This window comes from Berghia stephanieae, chromosome 3 (genome assembly GCF_034508935.2).
Source record: "Berghia stephanieae isolate SIO BIC M18660-M18661 chromosome 3, UCSD_Bste_1.3, whole genome shotgun sequence".
NCBI classification, from domain to species: domain Eukaryota; kingdom Metazoa; phylum Mollusca; class Gastropoda; order Nudibranchia; family Aeolidiidae; genus Berghia; species Berghia stephanieae.
Window position 1 is genome coordinate 34321382 of NC_088362.1, and position 23595 is coordinate 34344976.

Here is a 23595-nt window from a genome sequence, read left to right on the forward strand (position 1 = left end):
ACCGCTGTTACCTTCATGTCTCTGTCTTTTCTCTCCAGTTGTTTATAGAGATTTGACACATCCTCCTTCAGCCCTTCCACCATTTGTTCTGAATCCTTCAGTTTTCTTTCCAGAGAATCAATTTGGCTGTAAATGTGTGTAAATGATAAACCAGTGATAAAATTGGATTATTGAGGTAGCCCATTGTACTCCCCATTACAAAGCTGATGCATGACATTGAAATCAACATGACATCAGGCCTGACACAGGCAAATAACAAAAAAATTAATTTGGGTGGGTGAATTAAAATAAATAGTTACTTTAAAATACTTTCTTTGAATTCAGCCTAAAGCAATTCAATTCAAACATATTTATCCATTTGTGAACAAAATACTTACATTATAATTTCAATTTCAATCTAAAATTTAACTGTAAATCCTGATCTGATCAAAATTTGACACCCCTCCCCCTCCCCCAGCTTTACACACACCCATAAATGTCATGTTTTCAAGGGTTTTACAGCACTTGCGACACATTTAGGTCATTTCAGCACCAGTCAATAGGAGAAAAATGGGATGGTAAAAAATTAAAATATTTACAATTAAAAGCACACAAGAAAAGTACGACAAAGGGGAAAAGCACAAATTGGGAATAGATTTAGATTCCAAGAGCACACTATCATTGTACATAGTTTTGAGATCACCCTAAAAATCTCATCCAGACACAAGCACAAGATCCCACTGAGAGGTACACACTAAAATGCTTACATACATTCCCAACTACATAACAGTACATAACAGAGAGATGATTTACAAGAAGAAAAAAAATCATCCCCCAAAACTTAAACAATACATTTGACCGTTTCCCTTCGAGCTTAGGACTCGGACAAGGGGAGGGACAAAATCAAGTAATCTCATTCCAAGACAAAGACAAAAAACAAGTTTGAAAACAGAAACAGGGGTATAAAAGACAGAGTAAGTGACCTCCCTGCCCACTAAGGGAGGTCAGGAGCCCCACCCAGACACATCCAAAAAAAAATATCTAAATAGGTTGCAAGTTTGCAACAAATCACATTACACAAGCATCTCCGTCATTTACATTTATCTATTTCAGAATCAAAAAAAAAACCACAGGATCAGAGTACAAACATTCAAGAAATGGAAATGAAATAAACCAATAATTGCTGATCCATTAATGAGATATTCAAATGTGTGGCTATGTGGCAATTCAATATTAATCTGATGAATTTCACATTACCTGTGTCACTTTGAGGATAAGTTCAAAATTAAAAAGAAAAAAAAAAATAGAAAAAAAATAACCTCACCTCTGAGATGCTTTCATTTTCTCACTCAATTCCTGTCAAGAAAACAAATCAAATTTAAATTTTATCTCAAAATAGTTTTACATCTAACAATCTCTGGATGATTTTAATTGCAAACATTAATCAATACGTGATGGCATTTAATTTTAATGGAAGGGTCCCGGTAGCTCAGTTGGTAGAGCACTCACTCAATGTGCAAAGGGACCAAGATCGATCCCAGGTGCAGTCGAGATTTTTTTCTGACCCCTGCCCTGTCTATGCAGCAGTGAATGGGTAGCTGGGTCTGTTGGATCTTGCAGAAAGTAATTTGCGAAAGATTAGCATCCTATCCAAAGGATAGTAAGCAACTGCTATTGTCTGTTTCACACTAGAGAAACCAGGAGAAACTCCAGCTCCATGGAATAGAAAGTAGAAACAGATGTAGTGACTAGGGGGGTGAGTTGACTGTAGCAATTGCTTGCTTACTTATTTACTTATCGTCTTGGTTCCTTGGTGAAATATAACAAAGTTCCTCCAGGCATCTCTGTCCTGGGACAACCAGCTCACCTCATTCCATGTCTTTTTAGCTTCTTTCATCTCCTCTTCAACTGTCCTCTTTCAGGTGCCCAATGGTCTGCCTCTCTTTCTCTTTCCCCAGTGGGGACCATCTTTTGAGCTGTGTGAGGCTGTCAACTGAGTACATTCATTTCCCTCTCCGGTCCGTCTTGCCTTCCCATCTGATCTTTCTTCTCAGTCGGTCTCTTATTTTATCATAGCAAAGTGAGTACAACTCACTTGTTTTAGTTGCAGAACCATACAGGAATCGAATGCGAATGTTTTCTCTCAGAATTAAAATTTCTTTCAGTTTCATACAAACAAGTGAAACATACAAAGTTTCTTTGTTATTGTTTATAGAACACCCTTGGATGATCAGTTCTCACTAAATAAATGTTTGAATAGTAATATAAATGTTTTAAATTACATGTTTTGTTTGCTGGTATGTTTCATGTGTTTCTTGTGAGTAAATTACAGAAATGTATAGCATCTACGACACACTAATTATTCAGTCGAAGAAAATGAATGCACTCAGTTTACAGCCTAGGGCAGTCTGTACTTTTTCATTCAGAGAATGTGATCCTTCCATTTCCATCATCTGTGCTTGACTTCATCCACAATAGTTTGCATTCTTGTGCGCCTGGAGATTTCTACGTTGGTGATATGCTGTTGCTTTTTTTTTTTAATGTAGTCTTTCAGAGCCATAGGCCCATGGAGTCGGAGTTTATCCCAGTTTCTATAGCGTGAAACAGACATAGCAATTGCTTGCTACCATTTAGATAGAACGCTAGTCTATCACAAAGTACTTTTTGCCAAATCTAACAGACTCAGCTACCTATTCACTGCTGGCTGGACAGGGGGGGTCAGATAAAAACCTCGACTGCACCCGGGATCCATCTCTGTCCCTTTGCATGTGAAATGAGTGCTTTACCAACAGAGCTATTGGGACCCTCATATGCTGTTGCTTGCTAGCTTTAAAATATTACACTAGTCTATCGCGAAGTGCCCTCCACCAGATCTAACAGACCCAGCTATCCAAACACAGCTTGGTGGTAACGTGGTCAGAAAAATTATCAATTACAACCAGGATCAATACCATTCCCTTAGCTTTTGAAGAGCGTGCGCTCTACCAACTGAACTATCAGAACGCACAATATGGCAGAAGTGAAGACACAAATTAAATATTCCACAATAAGTGAAAAAGTATCATCATTGGGAAAACCTATGTAACAAAAATTTGGGCTCCATAGTTGAACACAATGTCCATTTCAAAGGACTTGAGATGACAGCAAAGAAAAATATTGCAAAGTGGAGTATGGATGAAGCATTAAGACTACTGATGACACAACAGGCACAACACTGTATCAAAATCAGTATGAAGAAAAGTGGTTTCCTGCAGACCTCTATAAACTTTGTGGACTAGTGGCAGGAAACAAGTCTTCAGACCGGTAGGTCCCCGCTTAGATTGCCACTCTGGGAAGTGCAAAATTGAGTCCTCGGTAAAGACACTTTCCTCACAAATTTCTGACCACAATAAAAAATGAGTACCTTGCCAGAAACAATGTAGTTTCTATCAACAGCAAGAACAACACAAATTCTAATAGCACCTCACATCCTACATGTGAAGAGTTTCGGTTGACTTGGAACACCTTGTAAAATGCTCTGAACACATTAAGAGAATATTGCGATATATAATAATTATACAAGTGGTAGAAGCAGTGAATCTTGGGTGGTGTCAAAATAGCAATAAGCAGACAACAGGAAAATTGCCTGCTGACAATTCAATAAGACATCAGTACTTTCCATCAGAAATTTAAAAAAAAAAGATTCTTGCTAGTCAGTTCAACCTGTCTAAGTACCAAGTAACACTTGCTGGTTTTGGAATAAAATGGAAAAAAAGACGAGTCTCCCCAGGCATCACACTTCTAAGGCTAAAATAGAAATTATAGAAATTACCTCATTAGTTTTCTGAGTCAATCTTAAATCATTTTCCATCGTTTCCAATTCTTCTGTTGCGTCTTCAGCCTGCTTTTGGCTCCTGTTACACTCCTGACAGAACAAGTCAACCATGCAGAGAAAATAAATATTTAACATGTTAAAATGAAACGTTTCAGACTCAAAACCTTCTTCAGCTTCCAACAAAAACAAAAGTATCTTACTGTATTACAAGAGCGAGCACATAGAGATGAAGCCAGAGGTTTACAGTGTGTCACTCCAAGATGGTGGACGTGGATGACAGGATTCTTATTTACTTTGGTAATTACATGAGATTGGTGAAAGTGAAAAAAAATGTTTGGAGAAACCCATGTTGTGCTGGGCACTAGGAGGATTTTCTAACTAGAGTCTTCCCTTCCCTTAAAGACCATTTCCCTGACCGACCAAATAGAGAGTTTTTGTTTTGTTACGTCTTTAATTGAATGACTTTAGTTGTAACAATCCGATTACATCGTCTACGAAGACTGCTTCCGCCACTACAAACTGTCAAAATAGCAAGTTAAAGCGAAAACTCACTCAAATTGACAACTTTTGTTCAGGTAAGATGAAAAAGTTTCTTGTCTTATGGGTTGCACATCGTACGTCCTGACTGACAAAAAAGTCGAATGTAAGTTTTATAACAGTAGAATTATATTGAGTGGCTTAAAACTGCCTCCTGGGATCTATATTTAGGCAATAATATTGTCAAATCAGTGTTGAATCTCCAATGTGTCCTGAAACCAGGTTGGTCGGTGAGGGAAGGGCATTTTCGCATGTCCCGTCACTACCGACCAAACACTTTAAATGGGTCTTTAAAAAACCCTACCAAACACCTTAAAACGTTTTATGTTGTTTTTTTTTAATTTCCTAGACCTAGATGTGTAAATAGTTGATAAATAGTTTGTCGTTTAACAGTGGCTGCTATTAGGAAGGCAGAAAAAGAGGCTACAAAGAAGACTGAGCAGGAAAGGAAACGTCAGGAGAGGGGAAAAAATAAAGCAGATAGATTGGCACTGAAGCAGAAAGGGAGAGGGAAGGGAAAAAAAAAAAAGAGAAAGACAGAAATCATCCTCGGCGAAACTAGTCAGAGACTCGTACAGAGGTTATTCTGGACGAAGATTCATCATGTTCATCAGATTAGTTGCGGCCAGTGCAAGCGCTGGTTACATGAAGGAAAAAAATGCTCTGGCAGCCAGCGTGATACCATTGAAGCCCTTGAGGAGGAAGGGCTCGATGATATTTGTTTCAACTTAATGTTTGTTTTTAAAAAAATCTGCATGTCATGTCTTGTCCTCATCATTGTTACTATATTAATGTTTCCTTGGCAGGTAGACACTGTAAAGAGTGTAGAGCAAGAATTTTAAGCTTATTTTTTTTAATGAATAAATGATAGTCTTAATTACTGTATACTTAAGACGATATTTACAGTACAGTCTTCCTCGTTATTCATTTGATCTGTATATCAAATTGTAGTGCATCATAAAAATGTTCTGTTAGTGGTAAGATCGGGTGGTCGGTTGGGGATCAGGCTTTGGGCGGTAGGGGAACGATGGAAAAGAATGTGGTCGGTAGGGGAAAAATATATCACATATTTAACACCCTAGAACATGGATAATATTTCTTGCCAGGGAAAAGTCAGTTGACAACCCAAACCTATCACCATGTCTTAAGATTTTGCGACATTGCTCTTATTGGACAGATTATTTCCCTTTTTCTCGTAAAGCGTGACATGGCTCTTAGCGGAGAGAGAGAGAGAGAGAGAGAGAGAGAGAGAGAGAGAGAGAGAGAGAGAGAGAGAGAGAGAGAGAGAGAGAGAGAGAGAGGAGGGGGGGAGAGAGAGAGACAGAGGGAGGGGGAGGGAGAGAGAGAGAGAGAGAGAGAGAGGACAGAGGAGGGGAGAGAGAGAGAGAAGAGAGAGAGAGAGAGAGAACAGAAACAGAAGAGACAGAGAGAGAAGAGACAGAGGAGAGAGAGACAGAGAGAGACAGAGAAAAGGAGAGGAGGGGAGGGGGAGGAGGAGAGAGAGAGAGAGAAAGAGACAGAGAGAGAGAGAGACAGAGAGAGAGAGAGAGAGAGAGAGAGAGAGAGGGGAAGAGACAGAGAGAGAGAGGAAGAGAGAGAGAGAAACAGAAGAGACAGAGAGAGAGAAAGGAGAGGAGAGAGAGAGAGAGAGAGGAGAGGGAGGGGGAGGGGGGAGGAGGAGGGAGGGAGAGAGAGAGAGAGAGAAGAGACAGAGAGAGAGAGAGAGAAGAGAGAGAGAGAGAGAGAGGAAAGAGAGAGAGAGAGAGAGAGACAGACAGAGAGAGAGAGAGAAGAGACAGACGAAGAGAGAGAGAGAGAGAGAGAGAGAGAGAGAGAGAGAGAGAAGAAGGGAGAGAGAGGAGAGAGGAGAGAGAGGAGAGGGAGAGAGAGAGAGAGAGACAGAGAGAGAGAGAGAAAGAGAGACAGAGAGAGGAAAGAGAGAGAGAGACAAGAGAGAGAGAGAGAAGAAGAGGGAGGGGAGGGGGAGGGGAGGGAGGGAGGAGAGAGAGAGAGAGAGAAGAGACGAGAGAGAAGAGACGAGAGAGAGAGAGAAGAGAGACAGAGAGAGAGAGAGAGAGAGAGAGAGAGAAGAGAGGAAAGAGAAGACAGAGCAGAGAGAGGAGAGAGAAGAGAGAGGAGAGAGAGAGAGAGAGAGGAGAGAGAGAGAGAGAGGAAGAGACAGACAGACAGAGAGAGAGAGAGAGAGAGAGAGAAAGAGAGAGAGAGAGAGAGAGAGAAAGAGAGAGAGAGAGGGGCTGGGGGGGTGAAGCTCGGAACCCACAGTCTTTCATTTCACCCTTGACCATTAAACATGAAAATTCTATTTTCACTTTGAAGTTTTAAAATATTCCAACCTGAATGGCCTTGTCCAATGCTGCTTTCATCTCATCTACTTCCTGTTGTCGGTCAGCCATACATTGTTTCTTGATGGCTTCCTCTGCTTGCTGGTGATTCACAGTCATCGTACTCACAGCTTGCCTGTCAAGTCAAGATAAAAAAAAGTACAAGTAAAAACTGGTTAAAAAAAAAAAAAAAAACCCTAAAGCCTTTATACAGAACAATATCCACTAAACGTGCTCAAAGCACTTTATAAAGGGCCCCTAGCAACCAGTAACACTTAACAAGTAGAACGAGACGCGACGCCTATTACAATTTTGTTTTCCAGACAGAGACAATGCTGTTAATGGTCAGGTACTCACTTTATACCAGAGTACGGTGAGAGAATGTGAGTAAAGAGCCTTTTCTACTGATATCATGCGCCGCTCAGAGTGGGATTCAAACCCTGGCCCTCCGTTCTGAAGGGGAGTGTCATAGACCACATAACATGCAGAGCCCAGCACAGCTGCCCAAGTTTTAGTGTGTTTTTGTGTACACTTAATCCCTTACAATTTAATACACATTTCTGGGGAAATACATATCAATGAGTTCAACAAAACGTTACCATGAACAATTTTAAAAATATAAAACATTGTATTGGCAAACCCTGTTTGATGTGAAATTTGAACAGATTAATTTGATTTATAAAAAAAAAATCAAACCATTTCATATAAATAATGATTTAAAAACCAACAGTCATTGAAATAAAACATTTTTGCATAAAAAGTGTTGCTTTCGGCTTTGCAAAAACAAAAAAATTAATTTAAAAAATGAAAGCTAAAACCCAGCTCTTTATATTCATGCTAGAAATAAATTAAATAAAAAATGTTTTTAATGACCAACTTTATCATTAAAAAGCATTAGAATAAAAATTGATGGAATATGGTTAAACGAAACAAATAAAAAAAATCAAGGTCCCATTTAAATATCAGTCTGATAAAAACTGCCTGAACTTTTAAGAAATACAAAGTTAGAATATGCGGTAAAAGAAAAAGTTGATTGCTTTAGGAGTTTTACAGCACTTGTGGGTCACTTGTAGGTCATTTCAGAGCCAATAAAAAGGAGCATGATTTGGGAAGTTTTAGATCTGAAGTTAAAAGTAAAAGCACCAAAGAAAAAGTCAGACAAAGGGGAAAAGTTCAAAAAGGGAAGAACATGAGATTGCACGACAATTCCACCAATGTGTCTATTTTGATAATACCTAAAAGTCCCATCCAGCACAAGCTAAGGCTCCTGCCATAAAAGATACACTCAAATGTTTAAAAAGTACAATATGGTTCTTTAAAAAAAGCTATGATGGAAAATGGTTAAATCAAACAAAGACAGAAAGTAACATGGAAAGAAAAAAACAGACATAGGGAGGTAGAAGACAAAGCAAAAGTGACCTCTCCATCCACCATGTGGAGGTCAGAACTCACCCAGAAAGAAATCACTAATAAAAAAAAAAGCTCATACTTACGCAGCTTTGAGAAGATAGATTTGCTTTTCAGATAATTCCTCCTTCAGGTGGTCAACCATGACTTTCAGTTCTATGTTCTGTAAGAAGGAGTCATGAAATGGAGACAAAATGAGATAAGTTGGAAGTCGTCGTCATCATACCGCTCTCTTTGTAGTGAAAACTCAATTTTACTACAGCATGATAGCAAAAAAAAATTATGAGGCATCCCTAATATCTTTTGTAAAAAAATAAAAACCCAAAAAAAAACTAAAAATATCTGAACAATTTTTTTTCCTGCATGCATCTGGTTTCACTAAAAACAGAATTATATATAGATACGCATAATGATATCCTGACCACAATTATAATTATTCATGTCAAATCGTTAAATTCAAGAATCAATCAAGAAATAAATAGGTGAGGTCATTGGAAGAGTAAAGTAATAAGATTCTTGAACTCCTGCGTTTGAAATTTCAAACTCCTTCCCAAGGCACCATCTCAAAGTCGCAGCGCTACAAATGAGAATTTGTTCCAATTTCCTGACTGGGTAGTTCAAGAATCTTAAATTTGATGAAATAATCATGGAAAATAAATGATACAACGGAATCCGTATAAAGTCAACACTCTTAGTTCAAAGTTAAAGTCTGCACCTCTGTTGGTCCCAAATTGTCTGTTCTTTATCAAAGAGTGGTCTATTGATATTGGATAAATCAACCTTACTTAAAGTCAGCCACTCTTTCTGATCCTGCAGTATTTACTTTATTAGGATTCCATTGTGATTATATTTTCGAAGAGACAAATTTGGGAGCAGGCACTGCTGTAAGATAAGAATCTGAAAAGGTGTGTATGAAACAATACCAGGTAAAGCAGAGAAAAGAAAAAGAAAAAAAAAATCAGCCCGCCTGTACCAAAGTGAGTTGAGAATATCACAAGCAGTAAGATATGAAGTAAATTTATAAAAATCAGTGGTTAACATAGCGGCCAACGTTTTAAAGAGCTAAAACAGGAAACCCTAAAGCCCACAACTGCTATACCCAAAATGTCAGTATGTTTGGAATCTAGATTTAAACCTATACTCTCTATTTGTTTGTTCCTTGTTTTAATTTACTAGTCAAAAAATCATAATCCTGGGACATGCCAGGCTCATTTCCTTACACATAATCAGTCTTTTTTTCCAATCTTTTTTTTCTTTTTCCCCACATTGCCAAATCAGGACAGTCCCAATTTTATCAAGGCAGTTGGCCAATGTAAGTTAATTAGAGATAGATTATAGGCATAGATTATAGGTTAATTCTCTTAGACAAACATTCACACCAGGAGGATTGATTTTTTTAAAGTTTAAAAATTACCGTTTTAAAAACATCTTGTTCATCTCCATACTGCTGTTCCATCCTCTCCTCCAAATGATAGATCCTTAACTTCAGGTTAAAGTTTTCCTTGGTGAGGTCGCTGACTTGCTGCAATGATGAGAATGTGTAAAAAATGACATATTATAAATCTTCATTTATAAATTGGAAATAGTGATTATTCTACCTAGTTAAACTAAAATGTTCAAAAGTTGTTTTTTTCACTTTAAATTTTATAAAAAGCAATATCCATTAAATGTGAAAAGCACATTACTCATATTTTCTTTTTACAATCAAATGTAAACATAAAATATTTTTTTTAGAGATGGGTAGGATGGGGGGGGGGGGGGGCGCTGGTCAGAAAACAATTCCAAAATTATAAACAAAACAACCCCAACTATATTATATCCCTTCGAAAAAACATCCATTGGATAGTTTTATAGTTAAATAGGCTATCCCAGAATATTTCAAAACTCATATCATGTTCCCTTTCTCTCACTTTTTAAAAAAATATCCAAGTTAATTTTCATCTCACACACAATGTCAGTGTTTCACGTAGACCGTTTAAATCTTTCAAAATTCAGTTAACTTTCAAAAAAATAAAATAATTGAAGAGGTTCAATATGATAAAAAAACCAGCATCCCAGTGACTTTTTCAAAACCTTTATATAATGTAGATAGCCCACTCACCCTTTTACCGGCCAATGTAACATTAATGAATAATAAACACATAACTGTACATTTACATACAGGAACAAAATTGACGTCACTCAGCTCTTTGTTATTGTTTTTCGACAGCCACTTTAATGATTAGTTCTCAATAATTTATATCAATCAGACTATACACCTTAAAGGTTACATACACACAGTTTTGTCAGTTGGTATGTTAAATCTGACAGGTGGATGTTGTGAGTAGTTTACCTAAATGCATAGCTTCGATAGCGCCAACATCTCACACAATAATGAGCTCTAGATGCTTTACAATAACATCATTTAGAAAATTGCCATAGCTATTAGATTTAGGTGGTGGATACATATACCGACATTTAAATCAAATGTCAATATTATTAGACTTAGAAATCCAATGCAAATGTTATAACAGTTCATCAAACATTAAGCCAGGAATTGATTTCTAAAAATAATAGGTTTTTAGTTTGCTGTTGAATGCCCCCGGGATTCTGAATTTCTGACTTGAAAGGATAAAATATACCACATTAGAATGAGACCAGGATAAAACAATCGACACACACACACACGTACACACACCTGGTTATACTCCTTGATGGTCTTGACAGGGGACCGTCTGCCAGCAACACTGAGAGCAGACCCCACTAGAAATAATAAAAAGAATGAATGTGTGGGAATTAAATCGTGTAGAAAATCAATCAACATCAATGTCTAGAGTATTTGTGAACAATAATTCAAAGTTTTTTCTAACAAGATCTAACAAGATATAAATTAAGGAAACAGTTTTGCTGTCATTTGAAAGAAATATCAGAAAAAGCGTGTATGAAAAACAGTGCAAGACAAAGCAAGAAATAAAAATCCAAGAAAAGACCATCCCAAAAAATCAGCCTGCCTCGACTGGGGATCAAACCGGACCCCTCCGAATCACAGGTATTTTTCTTTCTTGCTTTGTCTGGCACTGATTCATAGATAATTTATCAGAAGTTTATTTACACCAGTGCCTGCTCCCTAATTTGTCATTTAGAATTAAATATAAAAATGATTGATAAAAAAAAAAAACATCCCTGAGACTCTCATAAAAATTTGTCAATCACCAACTGTCTGATGATTCAAATTTTTTAATACATTGTACAAACTCGCCAACAAAACATCATCATTATGATGATCATATGACTTCATTAATTCATCATACTTTACTTTTTTTTCTTTTTTTTTTTTTAATATTTTTAATATAAATAATATATAATATATATAATATATTCATATTCTTATTTCAAGAAGCACAATGCAATAAACAGCTATTTTACCAATAAAATCCAAAACATGACAACGGTCATGAATTAAACTAGGTGAGGGCAAGAAGACATGAATGTTATATTACAGAACAAGACATGGCCTTGCTAGACAAAATCCACTATTCCTTATCGCTTAAAGTATCAAATTACAAGGCGATCAAGCCATTCCCCCTTCCCTCACTCTCTTTCTGTCTCTCTCCCCTTCCCTTTCACACACACACACACACATTTTACCTATACTGTTTTAACCATAATGCAAATGTAATATAACATATTTCCATTTCTTGTTTACCTGAAGAAGCCAAAGGCCGAAACATTGTTTACTTTGTGTTATATCACAGACACATTTTTTTCATTTTCTTGTAAAAGTTCACATATTTTGAACCACATTGTATACGAATATAATAGACAATGTCCTGTTACTTGGCAAGCCTGCATTCTGCAACTCAAGAATTAAGATAAAAGTATTTGTTATTAGTAAGTAATGAAGTGGGGATAAAGGTAATATACATGGTATGACCACCTACCTGGGGAATGAGATCCATGTTGTGATGCCATCAGTGAATGATTCCCTAGAGTCACATTGGGCAGCTGACTCGGATCAAGACTTGAGACATGAAATGAAAAACAGAGGAAAACCCATCAATCAAATATCAAATGGTTGGAATGCATTTGATAGGAGGGTCCAGGGTTCAAGTCCCGTTCGGAGTTCTGACAGCGCATAGTTTAGTCCTTTACTTACTCTTTACTCACATTCTCTCACCTACTCAGATGTAAAATGAGTACCTGGCCTTAGAAAGCATTGTCTCAGTCCAAGAATATTGTAATATCGCCTAACAGGCATTATGTCTCGTCTTACAAGGGACCCCTAGTAAAACGTTTTGAGCAAGTTTAGTGGATATTGCGCTATATAAAAGCTCATGTTTTGGGGTTATTTTTTATTACTGACAATATTTGTTCAATCTACAATTTTCTCAGCTTTTTTAGAAATTCAATACAGCTTGTATCAGATTTAGGTCGTCTCAGCATAGAATAGAAGAATGAAAAAAAAATGAAAAAAAAACAAACATAATATTTAGATTCCATCAGTCTGTAAACCTCTGATCAAAACACAAGTGATTCCAAGAAAAGGACATAAAGTCATATATAGAAAAGGACAAAAGATACAGTAGGGAAGACCGAAGCCTTTGTTACTTTATATAGCCTGACACTAGGACTAGTATTTTGACAGTCGTATTTAGATTTTTTCCACCCATCTAGTGAGTTATCATTAGAAGTTCTCATGGAAACAAATGATACCATTAGTTGAACTATTGAATAAACCTCAGAATTTGTTTTCTTTTGCTTGTCGCTGCCTTTCATTTTGATGTTATTTTTTTTTACTGTGTCAGGCTATAAATTTACAATTTACGAGACCACCGGAAGACAGATCCTTTCAGAAGCACCTAAACTTTCAAAGAATTATACCATCAAGAGATAAATAGCTTTTATACCAATTTAGTGACAACGGCTTGTTCCCTCGGAAGTTTTGGATGAGTGTACTGTTTTGACAAGTTATATTCCTTGTCCCTACTGATGGAAACAGAAGAAAAAGGGAGAAAAAGTATGTGAGAGAGAGAGTGAGAGAGAGAGAGAGAGAGAGAGAGACAGACAGACAGACAGACACAGAGACAGACAGACAGACAGAGAGAGAGAAGAGAGGAGAGGAAAAAGAAATAAAATTCAAACTTAATTAGCAAATATAATGAAAAATATATTTGTTCCCATAGATATATAAACCTAATATTTAAACTCCACCAAAATATAAACACACCACTCATAAAATAATGATAAAGAACTGAATCAATAACACTGGAATTTTATAGGTGGAATCAAGGTCATGTGCTTAATTCATGGGGCCAGATCAGTCAGTCCTAAAATACAGGTGAAGAAGAATAAGCGATAATGCTTATGAAGACTAGATTACCTCTCACAATCAATTGATTCAAACAATGCTTTATGGGGATCAAGAACCCATTGGACCATGACAGAAAAATTAAAGCTTAAAATTCATGACAATAGGGACTAAACCCATTTATTTTGTATACGTCTGTGGGAGAATACACAAAATCACAATTCTTTCTTCCAACGATATGCTCCACTGACTATGGCATTATTTATCTTGGTCCCTATAAAAATTTACCATGGAACACTGGACTCTATTTATAGAATTATTTGTTTACACAAATAAATAGATATAAACAGTTCAAATTTTTTTTTAATATGTGATAAAATAGAATATATTTCAAGACACATTTCAGACTCAAAATCTTCTTCAGTGGAAAACAATCGAATTTCAATACACGTAGCCTTAGATCCTGTCCTCTAATGATTCCAAATGTCCAAGGAGGAGGAATATTTTTTTTCTCATTTTCTTCCTTAGTTTTTTTCTTATTGACTATCCCTCTGACATCCCAATCCAGTTTAAGCACGATTATTTTTCATTATTCAACCCATAAAAAAAATTAACTGATGAAAAGGAAATGCTTCATCAGAGTATCAATTCACGGGAAGCGTGGTACAGTGGTATATGGACTTTACTTCATCCCCAAAGTGCTACTGCCCTCCACGCTGATTGTTTGATCCACTTTTAAACCAGATAGGAGTATTGTTAATTCTTTTCCTTTTTTATATTCCAACTTTATATTATAGATGGCAGTGAGTTTGGTGGAAATGAGAAGAGAATTTACAGACCAAGAATGTACCACAGGTTGACCAATTTTGTGAATCTGTTTCTTTTTCTTCTTCAAATAAACCAACTGACTTGATCAGAATCGAGTATTACTGTCAATGTGCATATCCCAGAGAAAAAAATTATGGTACTACAGTCGAAGCCGGTTATTGGAACACTGCTTTATCAGAAGAGCCCCTTAATTGGAAAGATCTGACAATGACAAAAATTTTTCTAGATAATTTCTATTGTTTAAAAGGAATGCAAGCCAATTATGTAATTGCTTAGATTTCAGAGGTTCAGTAAACATTTTAAAGAATATTTTTCTTTCCAAAGTAATCAAAACATGAATATTCCCATTGAAAGGAACAAGAATGGAGTCGTCCCATGTCTTCAAATAAACAAAGTCGGTAAATCAAAAATTAACAATGGCAAGGAGTCTATCATTATACATTCCCTTTAATATTTAATATGGTAATATGTTAGGCTTTAGCCATTTGATCATTTAATCATTGCAACAATTGATTAATGAGAGTGTGGGTAATGATAAAATGATTGATTTACTTGTGACAGGACAAACTGGTCAATTAAAATTGTATGTGTTATGGATTATTGTGGAACAGGATTCATGTGTCATTGATTCATTTGGCCTATTTTTGAGATGTGGGTGCAGTGACAATGCCATATGAATGTGAAGTTATAATATAGGGTGACACATTCTCTTTAACTTACATCATGACTACACACGACATGTAATGTGAAATGTAGCGACTAATGGAAAATAATATTTTAGACCAGAAGATAAAAGGATGCTAAGTATTACTCTATATAATGATAAAGCCAATGCAAAAAAATATGTGTTGCTTGATAGGTTGTTCCAATAGAGGCCACAAAAGAATCTGTGAATTTGAATGATTCTTAATTGGAACCATTTCTGCATAAGTGTTGTCCCAATTAAGTGGCTTGCATTGTATATGCTGACAGTTTTTAGTGTATCTTTAAGCACCTTAATATTGCTCAAAAGCTTGATACCAGTGGGTAAAATGTTCCTGAAAAAGCAGTGCTTTAGAGCCTGAAGGCAGGCCTGTGTAACCGGGGTTAATCCTGGTTTCTATAGCGTGAAACAGACAACAGCAATTGCTTGTAACCCTTTGGACAGGAAGCTAGTCTATCACTCAGAGCAGGACAAACCTGGACCTTCCAGCTTAAAGGTGAATGCCATACCACTAGACCACATAGCCGCACTATAGATGTACACCTCAAAATAACATTCCCTCTAAATCTAAAGAGCATCAGATTATTTCCACTGTGATATTTTCAGAGGACATTTCTTTTCAAAGACAAATAAATCCATTCAAAATTGGAAGGAAAATTTTCAAAATATTTAAATTTTATAGAGACTTGACCCCAGACTTAAATTGTCTTTTTGGGCATATCACTCTTGTACAAAGTGGGTCAGACAGGGACTGTGACCATTGTTTTAAAGTGATGTGCTATGGTGGCTTTAGAGGCTGGTAGTGTAGTGTATAAACATCACAGTCGAACGTCAGAAAAAAGTAATGAAGGTGTTGACCACTCTTATCATAAATCACCACAAAAATAAAAACATCCCGCATCTAAATTGACTCAAACATATATATTTATATAATTCTAACCCTTCTTTACCATTTTACATGACAAGGCTTTCAAGTTTTTCACCTCTTGTGTTGATCAACTAGTGTAGACAAATAAAGGAACTTTTCATCCATTAATATTTTCTTTTTATTTGTAATTTTTTTTAATGTTCTCTTAAAAATTGCACAGAAAAAAAAAATATTTGAAGGCAAGAGTGAGCTGCAAAATTTGTTGATGAGAGGAAATCAATTTCCTTGTGGCTATGTTGTCTCGTGGTATGACACTCGCCTTCAGACTGGAATGTCCAGGGTTTGAGTCCTGCTCTGAGCGGTGAAAAAAGCCTAGTCCTTAGAAAAGGTTCTTTACTCACATTCTCTAACCATACAAGGTCTAAAATGAGTACTCAGCCGTAGCCGTAGATAGCATTGTCTCTGTCGGAAAAAAAAAAAAAATGTAATATCGCCTAACAGGTGTCATGTCTCGTCCTCATCTTTAGTGTTGCTGTTGGCTAGGGTCCCCTTCTAGAGCACCTTGAGCATGTTTAGTGGATAATAATGCACTATATAAATGCTGAAGTTTTTTTTCTTTGGAGTGTTATTCAACACCCAAAACTCGGGTGTATCTTGTCACCAGATTATTCGACACCCAAGTCACGCATGCGCACGTTGAGAATTAGCTACCCTCAACAACTTCTGTCGTGTGATTTTATCAGCATGGTGGGAGGGTTAAATGGTTGTCTGAAGGCAGGGACTAATCAAAATGCTGAGGGATGAAATGATTCAAAATATGAACTATTCGAATATAAACTCTTCTTCCGCATAAGAAAACAAAGATTTTGTCTAAACAAATAAACAGAATGTAGTGTGCGCTCCTTGTTGGAAGGAGTCTGAATGAAACGAAGCCTGCTTGTGTGCCGAGAGGAAGGTGTGATACGACATACTTATTTGTAGGTCTGATGTTATATAAGCTCATTGTTATCATGGAAATATTTTCAACCCAAAGCAAAATATTGCCCCTTACAACAATGTTTTTTTACAAAAGCATAATTCATTATGTAAGGTTATCTGACCTGCTAAGAAGATGTGCACATATGGGATGTATGGGGTAGGTCGGTTTGCATAGAGATGAAAAATTTCAAGAAATGAAGATTATATATTGATTCTATGCATGTATGTAATTGTGCAAGTGTGATGGATTTGTATATGTTTTTATGAGAGAGAGAGAGAGAGAGAGAGAGAGAGAGAGAGAGAGAGAGAGAGAGAGAGAGAGAGAGAGAGAGAGAGAGAGAGAGAGAGAGAGAGGAGAGAGAGAGAGAGAGAGAGAGAGAGAGAGAGAGAGAGAGAGAGAGAGAGAGAGAGAGAGAGGAGAGAGGAGGAGAGAGAGAGAGAGAGAGAGGAGAGAGAGAGAGAGAGAGAGAGAGAGAGAGAGAGAGAGAGAGAGAGAGAGAGAGAGAGAGAGAGAGAGAGAAGAGAGAGAGAGAGAGAGAGAGAGAGAGAGAGAGAGAGAGAGAGAGAGAGAGAGAGAGAGAGAGAGAGAGAGAGGAGAGAGAGAGGAGAGGAGAGAGAGAGAGAGAGGAGAGAGAGAGAGAGAGAGAGAGAGAGAGGAGAGAGAGAGAGAGAGAGAGAGAAGAGAGAGAGAGAGAGAGAGAGAGAGAGAGAGAGAGAGAGAGAGAGAGAGAGAGAGAGAGAGAGGAGAGAGAGAGAGAGAGAGAGGAGAGAGAGAGAGAGAGAGAGAGAGAGGAAGAGAGAGAGAGAGAGAGAGAGAGAGAGAGAGAGAGAGACAGAGAGAGAGAGAGAGAGAGAGAGAGAGAGAGAGAGAGAGAGAGAGAGAGAGAGAGAGAGAGAGAGAGAGAGAGAGAGAGAGAGAAATTGCCAGTTTGTGTTTTGGAATAGACACAATAATAGAAAACAACAACAAAAACAACAAGCTAAAGTAAAGACTCAACTTTTCAGGGTGCCGAATTATCTGGCGACAAATATACACCCAAGTTTCAGGTGTCGAATATGCTCCCTTTTTTTTTTGGGGGGGGGGGGGGGGGGGGAGCTATTTTTTTTACTTTAATTTGAACTTGATCTGATTGTAAAAGTAGAGAAGATTAGAATCTTATCAATTTTTTTCCCTTTGTATTTTCTAAAGAAGGGAAGAATGCTATAGGAGGTGGACCCAATTGACACTTCCTCTTCTTCGTTCCCCTCATATTTTCTTCATGTTTGAATGTCTAGTTGCTGAAGGAACAGCGTCGTCTTCCTTAGCTGTGTCAGGGGTCCTTACATTATAGTATGCATAGGTGTGGTACCATGCCAAATATCCTCTCTTTGCTGTTGCATACTATAGACAGATTTGGAGTATATGGTAAGCGTCTTCCCCTTCACCAGAATCACACATGCATGTTTCTCCTATATTGTGCATGGGGTGTTTCAGGCGATTGTGTCCTGATTGCAGTCTAAAGATTGTGACCTAGTCATTTCTATTTAAAAGTTTGATTGGGTGTCACTTTAAGCTCTGGTGCATCTTGTACCAGTTGGCTTTTGCCTGAGCCTTAATGATGATTGACTTGATTTTGCCAATGTAAGCTTTCATCTTGTTTCCTCAGATCCCATTTTGGCCAAAGTATCTGATATTTCATTTCTATGACGCCGCAATGACTAGGAATCTGTTGAGCTCTCACTTCTTTTGCTGTCTGATTTAATTTCATTATCTGCATAACATGATTCAGATCTGTTTGCATTGGGTTTTTTAACGTGCTTTTACTTGTTTGGCATAAGGAAAGCTTGGCATTGACAGAGGTGATTGATTCTCTGGTTATCTTTATCAGGTCATACTAATACTCACAAAACTTCGAAACTGAGAAGAATTAATCTATTTTTTTTAAGTCGTTTCTTTCCAAAAACAAATATTGGAAACAATGGGACAAATTGGTTGAGCGATTGGTCAATTGGTGGTATTGTATGAGTATGAGAAATCCAATGGGGAAAAAGACCTAGGAGTATTTATTGATAGGAAGCTAAACTTCAAGAAGCAAATTCAAGATGTTCAATCTAAGGCGAGTAAAACACTAGGAATAGTGAAAAGAAATTTCAAGAATATGAAAACAAAACACATGACAACCATCTACAAGACTATGGTTAGATCAAAGCTGGAATATGCCAACTGCATATGGTATCCGAAGTTTGAGGGAGACAAAGACTGTTTGGAAAGAGTGCAAAGGAGAGCAACAAAACTTATCACACACCTGAAAGACAAAACCTACTGTGAGAGATTGAAAGAATTAAATCTCCCGACATTAGATTACAGGAGAAGAAGGGGAGATATGATCCAGACATATAAAATAGTAAAGGGAATAGACAGGGTGGAGGCAGGATTTCTTAAACAAAACAAGAACATTCAGACACGAGGAAACAGCAAGAAACTGGAAAAAGAATGTTTTAAAACAAATGAAAGAAGGAACTTTTTTTCATCTAGAATTGTAAATAAATGGAATAAACTGCAAGAAACCACAGTATCAGAAAAAAAAATTTGAATAAATTCAAAGCAGAGTTGGAGATAAGCAACATCCTAGGAAACAAGTTCAATTATAAAAATTGGTCCAATCATTAATAGATGAGGAGGAGCGAAGGAGACTACACCAAGTCTAAAAGCTCTATACAGAGGTATCCAGGTAGGTATCCAGGTATGAGTATCGGTACTATAGTAAGATATCTTTACTACTGTTTCTAATGTGAAAACTTCTGTCTTGTTACTTTGCACTCCTATCTACTTATACTTATACACTCAATTCTACTGCTTGTGTATCCCTTACTTGTATTAAAGACTTTAATAAAGTTGGAAAAAAGTACAACTCAACTTCAACTTGCAATCTATAATCTTATCAATATCAACAATCTCTGGGGGGGGGGGGGGGGTTTTAAGTAAAAGTCTAAATAGCACTAGAGTAGTATCTAGATGTTGGTTGATTTGTCTCAAGCATTCAAATTTACCGCGGCACTTCAACTTATACTTATACTTATAGCTTCCAGCGGTGAGTTTGAATTTGAATGCAAGTATACCCACACACACAAAAATAATCATAAAAAAGACTTCATCATTTGGCTGAGGCGAGGTGCTTTCTTTCGAAAAAAAAAAAGTTCTCTTTTCAAAGATCATTTTTTACATACCTGCCGTTAAAATCTATGGGTAATGGAGACTGTTCATCTCCGTTCTGTTGATCCATTTCAAGAACACGGTAACATGTATAACGTCTACTGTCACCTCCCGTTATCGGTGATCGATATTTTCTGTTTACACCGTCTCGGTTGGTTTGAATCTTACGCTGACCTGTCACAGAACGTCGAATGTCTTGAATCTAGGCCTACTCTTTCTCCTATCTCTCCCCTCTATGCGATTGCCAGATTAATCTTTTTTTTAATGCCAAATGTATTGGGGAAAAAATAATATCTGAAAATGTTTGCATGAAATAGTGCCAGACAACGAATAGAGAAAAGTACAAGAAAAAAATCTCAAAAAATCAGCCTGCCTCGACTTTTATCAAAGCTACTGGCCGTTCATTGCGTTGATATCCTCCTTTTACAGGAGACCCACCTTTATTCAGGCGCGCAATCTTCCCGATTCCAGATCCCAGGCTATACGGTGGTCCAACGCGAGGACACTTCGAGGCTCAAAGGAGGGGTTAGCGTTTACGCTAAAGAGCCATCGAAGGTAAGGGTCATTGAGAGCGTAACGGACAGCAATGGGGTGAACCGAATTTCCGTGGAAGTAGGTGGACTGTGTTTGCATAATATTTACAAACCACCTAGAGCGACTTGGACTACACCACCGGTACCGGTGGTCAGCCATCCTTCCATCTGTCTGGGAGACTTTAATAGCCACCATCACGAATGGGGCTACCGAGACTGCAACGAGGCAGGAAGACAACTCCGCTCATGGATGGACTGTAATGATCTACACCTAGTGTACGATCCTACAGCCAAGGGTACCTTCCGGGGTACCCGCCATAAGAAGGAGTATACTCCAGACCTCACCCTCGTAACGAAAGGCGCGAACGGTGAACCGTTGCAGGTGAAGCGGACAGTCCTCGGGGACTTTCCGCATAGCCAGCACAGGCCGGTTCTTGTCACAGCTGGGGTGACAATACCGAGGGTGCAGTCTCTCCCACTTTGCAGATGGAATTTCAGGAAGGCTGACTGGGAGGAATTCAGTTCCTATATCGAGCAGGTCTGCCCTGCCATTCCTCCCAAGTCCAAGAATATAACCAGATTTAGTAGGCTACTGGTTAAGAGCGCTCAACGCTCTATTCCACGGGGCAAACGGAAATTCTACACCCCTTGCTGGACAGCAGAGTCGGAAGAGCTGTACCGAGAGTACCAGCAGACCCAGTCCCAGGACACAGCCGATAGACTACTCCAGTCTCTGGCAGAGGGAAGGAAGCAACGGTGGCAGGAGACCGTGGAAAGTCTCGACTTTACACACTCCAGCCGCCACGCTTGGCGTTTGATAAAGAAATTGGACCAGATCGGAATTTCGCGAAGGCTGCACCGGAATGCGAGGCAGACACAATTGCCAAGAATATTAAGAACCGTAGCAAGCGGGTCCCTAATCAGGCTTTTGAGCGCGGTGTCCGCAAGGCGTACCGTACGATTTTGGACTCGCTACCTGCGGAGGAGTCGGACTGGACGGCCCCGTTCAGTCCCCGAGAAGTGGGTGCAGCCATTAGCGAAGTGAAGAACGGCAAAGCAGCTGGGATAGATGGTGTATATCCCGATATGGTGACGCATCTGGGCCCCAGGGCACGGGCCTGGCTAGCAGAGGCAATGTCTGACATCCTTGCAAACGGAAAGCTTCCACAAGTGTGGAAGCATGCGAAGATAGTTGCCATCCTGAAGCCAGGGAAGCCGGCGAAGGAGGCAGACAGTTACAGACCCATATCGCTGCTGAGCTGTCTTTACAAACTGTTGGAGCGTGTTCTATTAAACCGATGGGGGCCGGTCCTAGACGCTGCCCTGCCACCTGAGCAGGCAGGCTTCAGGGAAGGGAGGTGCACCACGGAGCAGGTCATTGCCCTTACAGAGCATATTGAGCACGGGTTCGAGAGAAAACAGCAAACAGGTGCTGTGTTTATAGACCTATCAGCGGCGTACGATACGGTCTGGTGCGATGGGTTAATGCTCAAACTTGCAAAAATCATAAGGTGCAAAAAGACCTTGAAGTTGTTCTCTTCGATCTTAGGGGAAAGGCAATTCCACGTCGCGCTGGGAGACGCCACGAGCAAAGTTAGGAAATTGAAGAATGGGGTCCCTCAGGGGTCGGTACTTGCGCCAATGTTGTTTAACGTTTACATTAGCGATATGCCGAACACTTCCTCCCTGAGGCTGGGATACGCAGACGACTGGGCACTCGTTACTCAGAGTAAAGTGTGGACCCGTCTCGAGAGCGTACTCAGCGAGGACGTCACCAGACTCAAATCCTACTTTGACAAGTGGTACCTGAAGATGAACACTTCAAAAACCGTGGCCACTGCATTTCACTTATGCAGTGGTTGGCACACCCGTAAACTGAATGTCCTAGTCGGGGACCAGCCACTCCCATATGAGCCGCGTCCAAAATACCTAGGGGTGACGCTGGATCGCAGCCTTACCTATCGGGTTCATCTCGAAGGGGTTGCCCGGAAGATAGAGAAGCGGAATAGTCTTCTGAGGAAGCTGGCGGGATCGACTTGGGGCGCTAGCCAAGCGCTCCTGAGAACATCCGCCCTGGCACTATGCTATTCCACCGCGGAGTATTGCGCTCCAGTGTGGGGTAGAAGCAGAAACGTTGAGAAGGTGGATGTAAAACTTCGCAAGTCGATGCACATAGTGTCGGGAACGCTAGCAACAACCCCTAGAGAATGGGGCCCGGTGATGGCAGCGATCCAGCCCCCGATGTCCGGAGGGAGACCATTACGGGAAACTGGCTGAGTAAGATCAAAGAGAGAGGGAATGGGGATACCCCTCTCATGCGCATAATGAACGGTGCCCCGTTTCGAGCCGAAATAAGTCCCGGCAACCCTTGTACGCAGAATCCCTGACTACGGACAGAGCTGCACATACGAGATGGAAGTCGGTTTGGACGAATTCAATCCCTCGCGGGGGCGGGGACCTACACTCCTCTAAGCTTGGTGAGAAGTTGCCAGGCTTTGATACCAGTAAGAGGAGACACTGGGTAGCTGCGAATCGGCTTCGGTCGAGGAGCTGCCTAACGGCCGGTGCGTTACATCAGTGGGGTCTAACTTCCTGTCCTTTATGTCCACGCTGTGGGCAAGAACCCGAAACGGCAGAGCATCTAGTCGAAAGGTGTGTTGTGACGATGCTACCGGGCGGGTTCGCGACGGTGCACGAATGCGGACCTGACTTTGCTGATTGGGTCGATCGTCATAACATAATAGTGTGAACCATAAGAAGCTGCTGCCTCGACTAGGGATCGAACTTCAGACCTCCTGATTATCGGTCGGACGTGCTACCATTACAAAAAATATCTGAAAAATCGTGCCTTTTGTCACTTTGTACATAAATAACACTGTACCAAAGCTGTGATCTGATAGTTTGGACCGACGTGCACTTATGTGCAGGTCTGATAACCAATTGCTTATGGGCTCATAGTTGTAATGAAAATCTCAAAAAATGACGCAAATGTTGTCCATTACAACAATGTTAAATTAGGCCCATAAGGATGTACGATTTGGACGATTTTGTCGTTCTTACAAGAAATTACCCGATATTTCGCATCACCATTTATAATAAAATGCAGATAGCGCAGTTCTGATTGCA

At 39.1% G+C, this 23595-nt stretch overlaps 1 protein-coding gene across 9 annotated transcripts in view; it reads right to left on the minus strand.

The window, feature by feature from the left end:
- The window catches only part of LOC144967600 (uncharacterized), a 79138-nt gene extending 58951 nt beyond the window's left edge, over window positions 1-20187 (minus strand). For 3 of the 9 annotated variants that reach the window (XM_078905080.1, XM_078905079.1, XM_078905078.1), the window contains exons 1-9: window positions 19951-20187; window positions 12000-12079; window positions 10757-10821; window positions 9494-9601; window positions 8166-8242; window positions 6685-6808; window positions 3791-3883; window positions 1304-1335; window positions 12-126 (exon numbers count right to left, since the gene is read on the minus strand). In XM_078905080.1, the coding sequence (XP_078761206.1) occupies window positions 12-126; window positions 1304-1335; window positions 3791-3883; window positions 6685-6808; window positions 8166-8242; window positions 9494-9601; window positions 10757-10821; window positions 12000-12079; window positions 19951-20006 (750 nt within the window). In that variant the 5' untranslated portion in view covers window positions 20007-20187. Of the gene's footprint in view, window positions 1-11; window positions 127-1303; window positions 1336-3790; window positions 3884-6684; window positions 6809-8165; window positions 8243-9493; window positions 9602-10756; window positions 10822-11999; window positions 12080-13285; window positions 13399-19950 lie in introns of those variants that run through there. The other 6 variants (XM_078905086.1, XM_078905085.1, XM_078905083.1 and 3 more) reach the window with 4 other exon arrangements.
- Between the last annotated feature and the right edge of the window lie 3408 nt (window positions 20188-23595).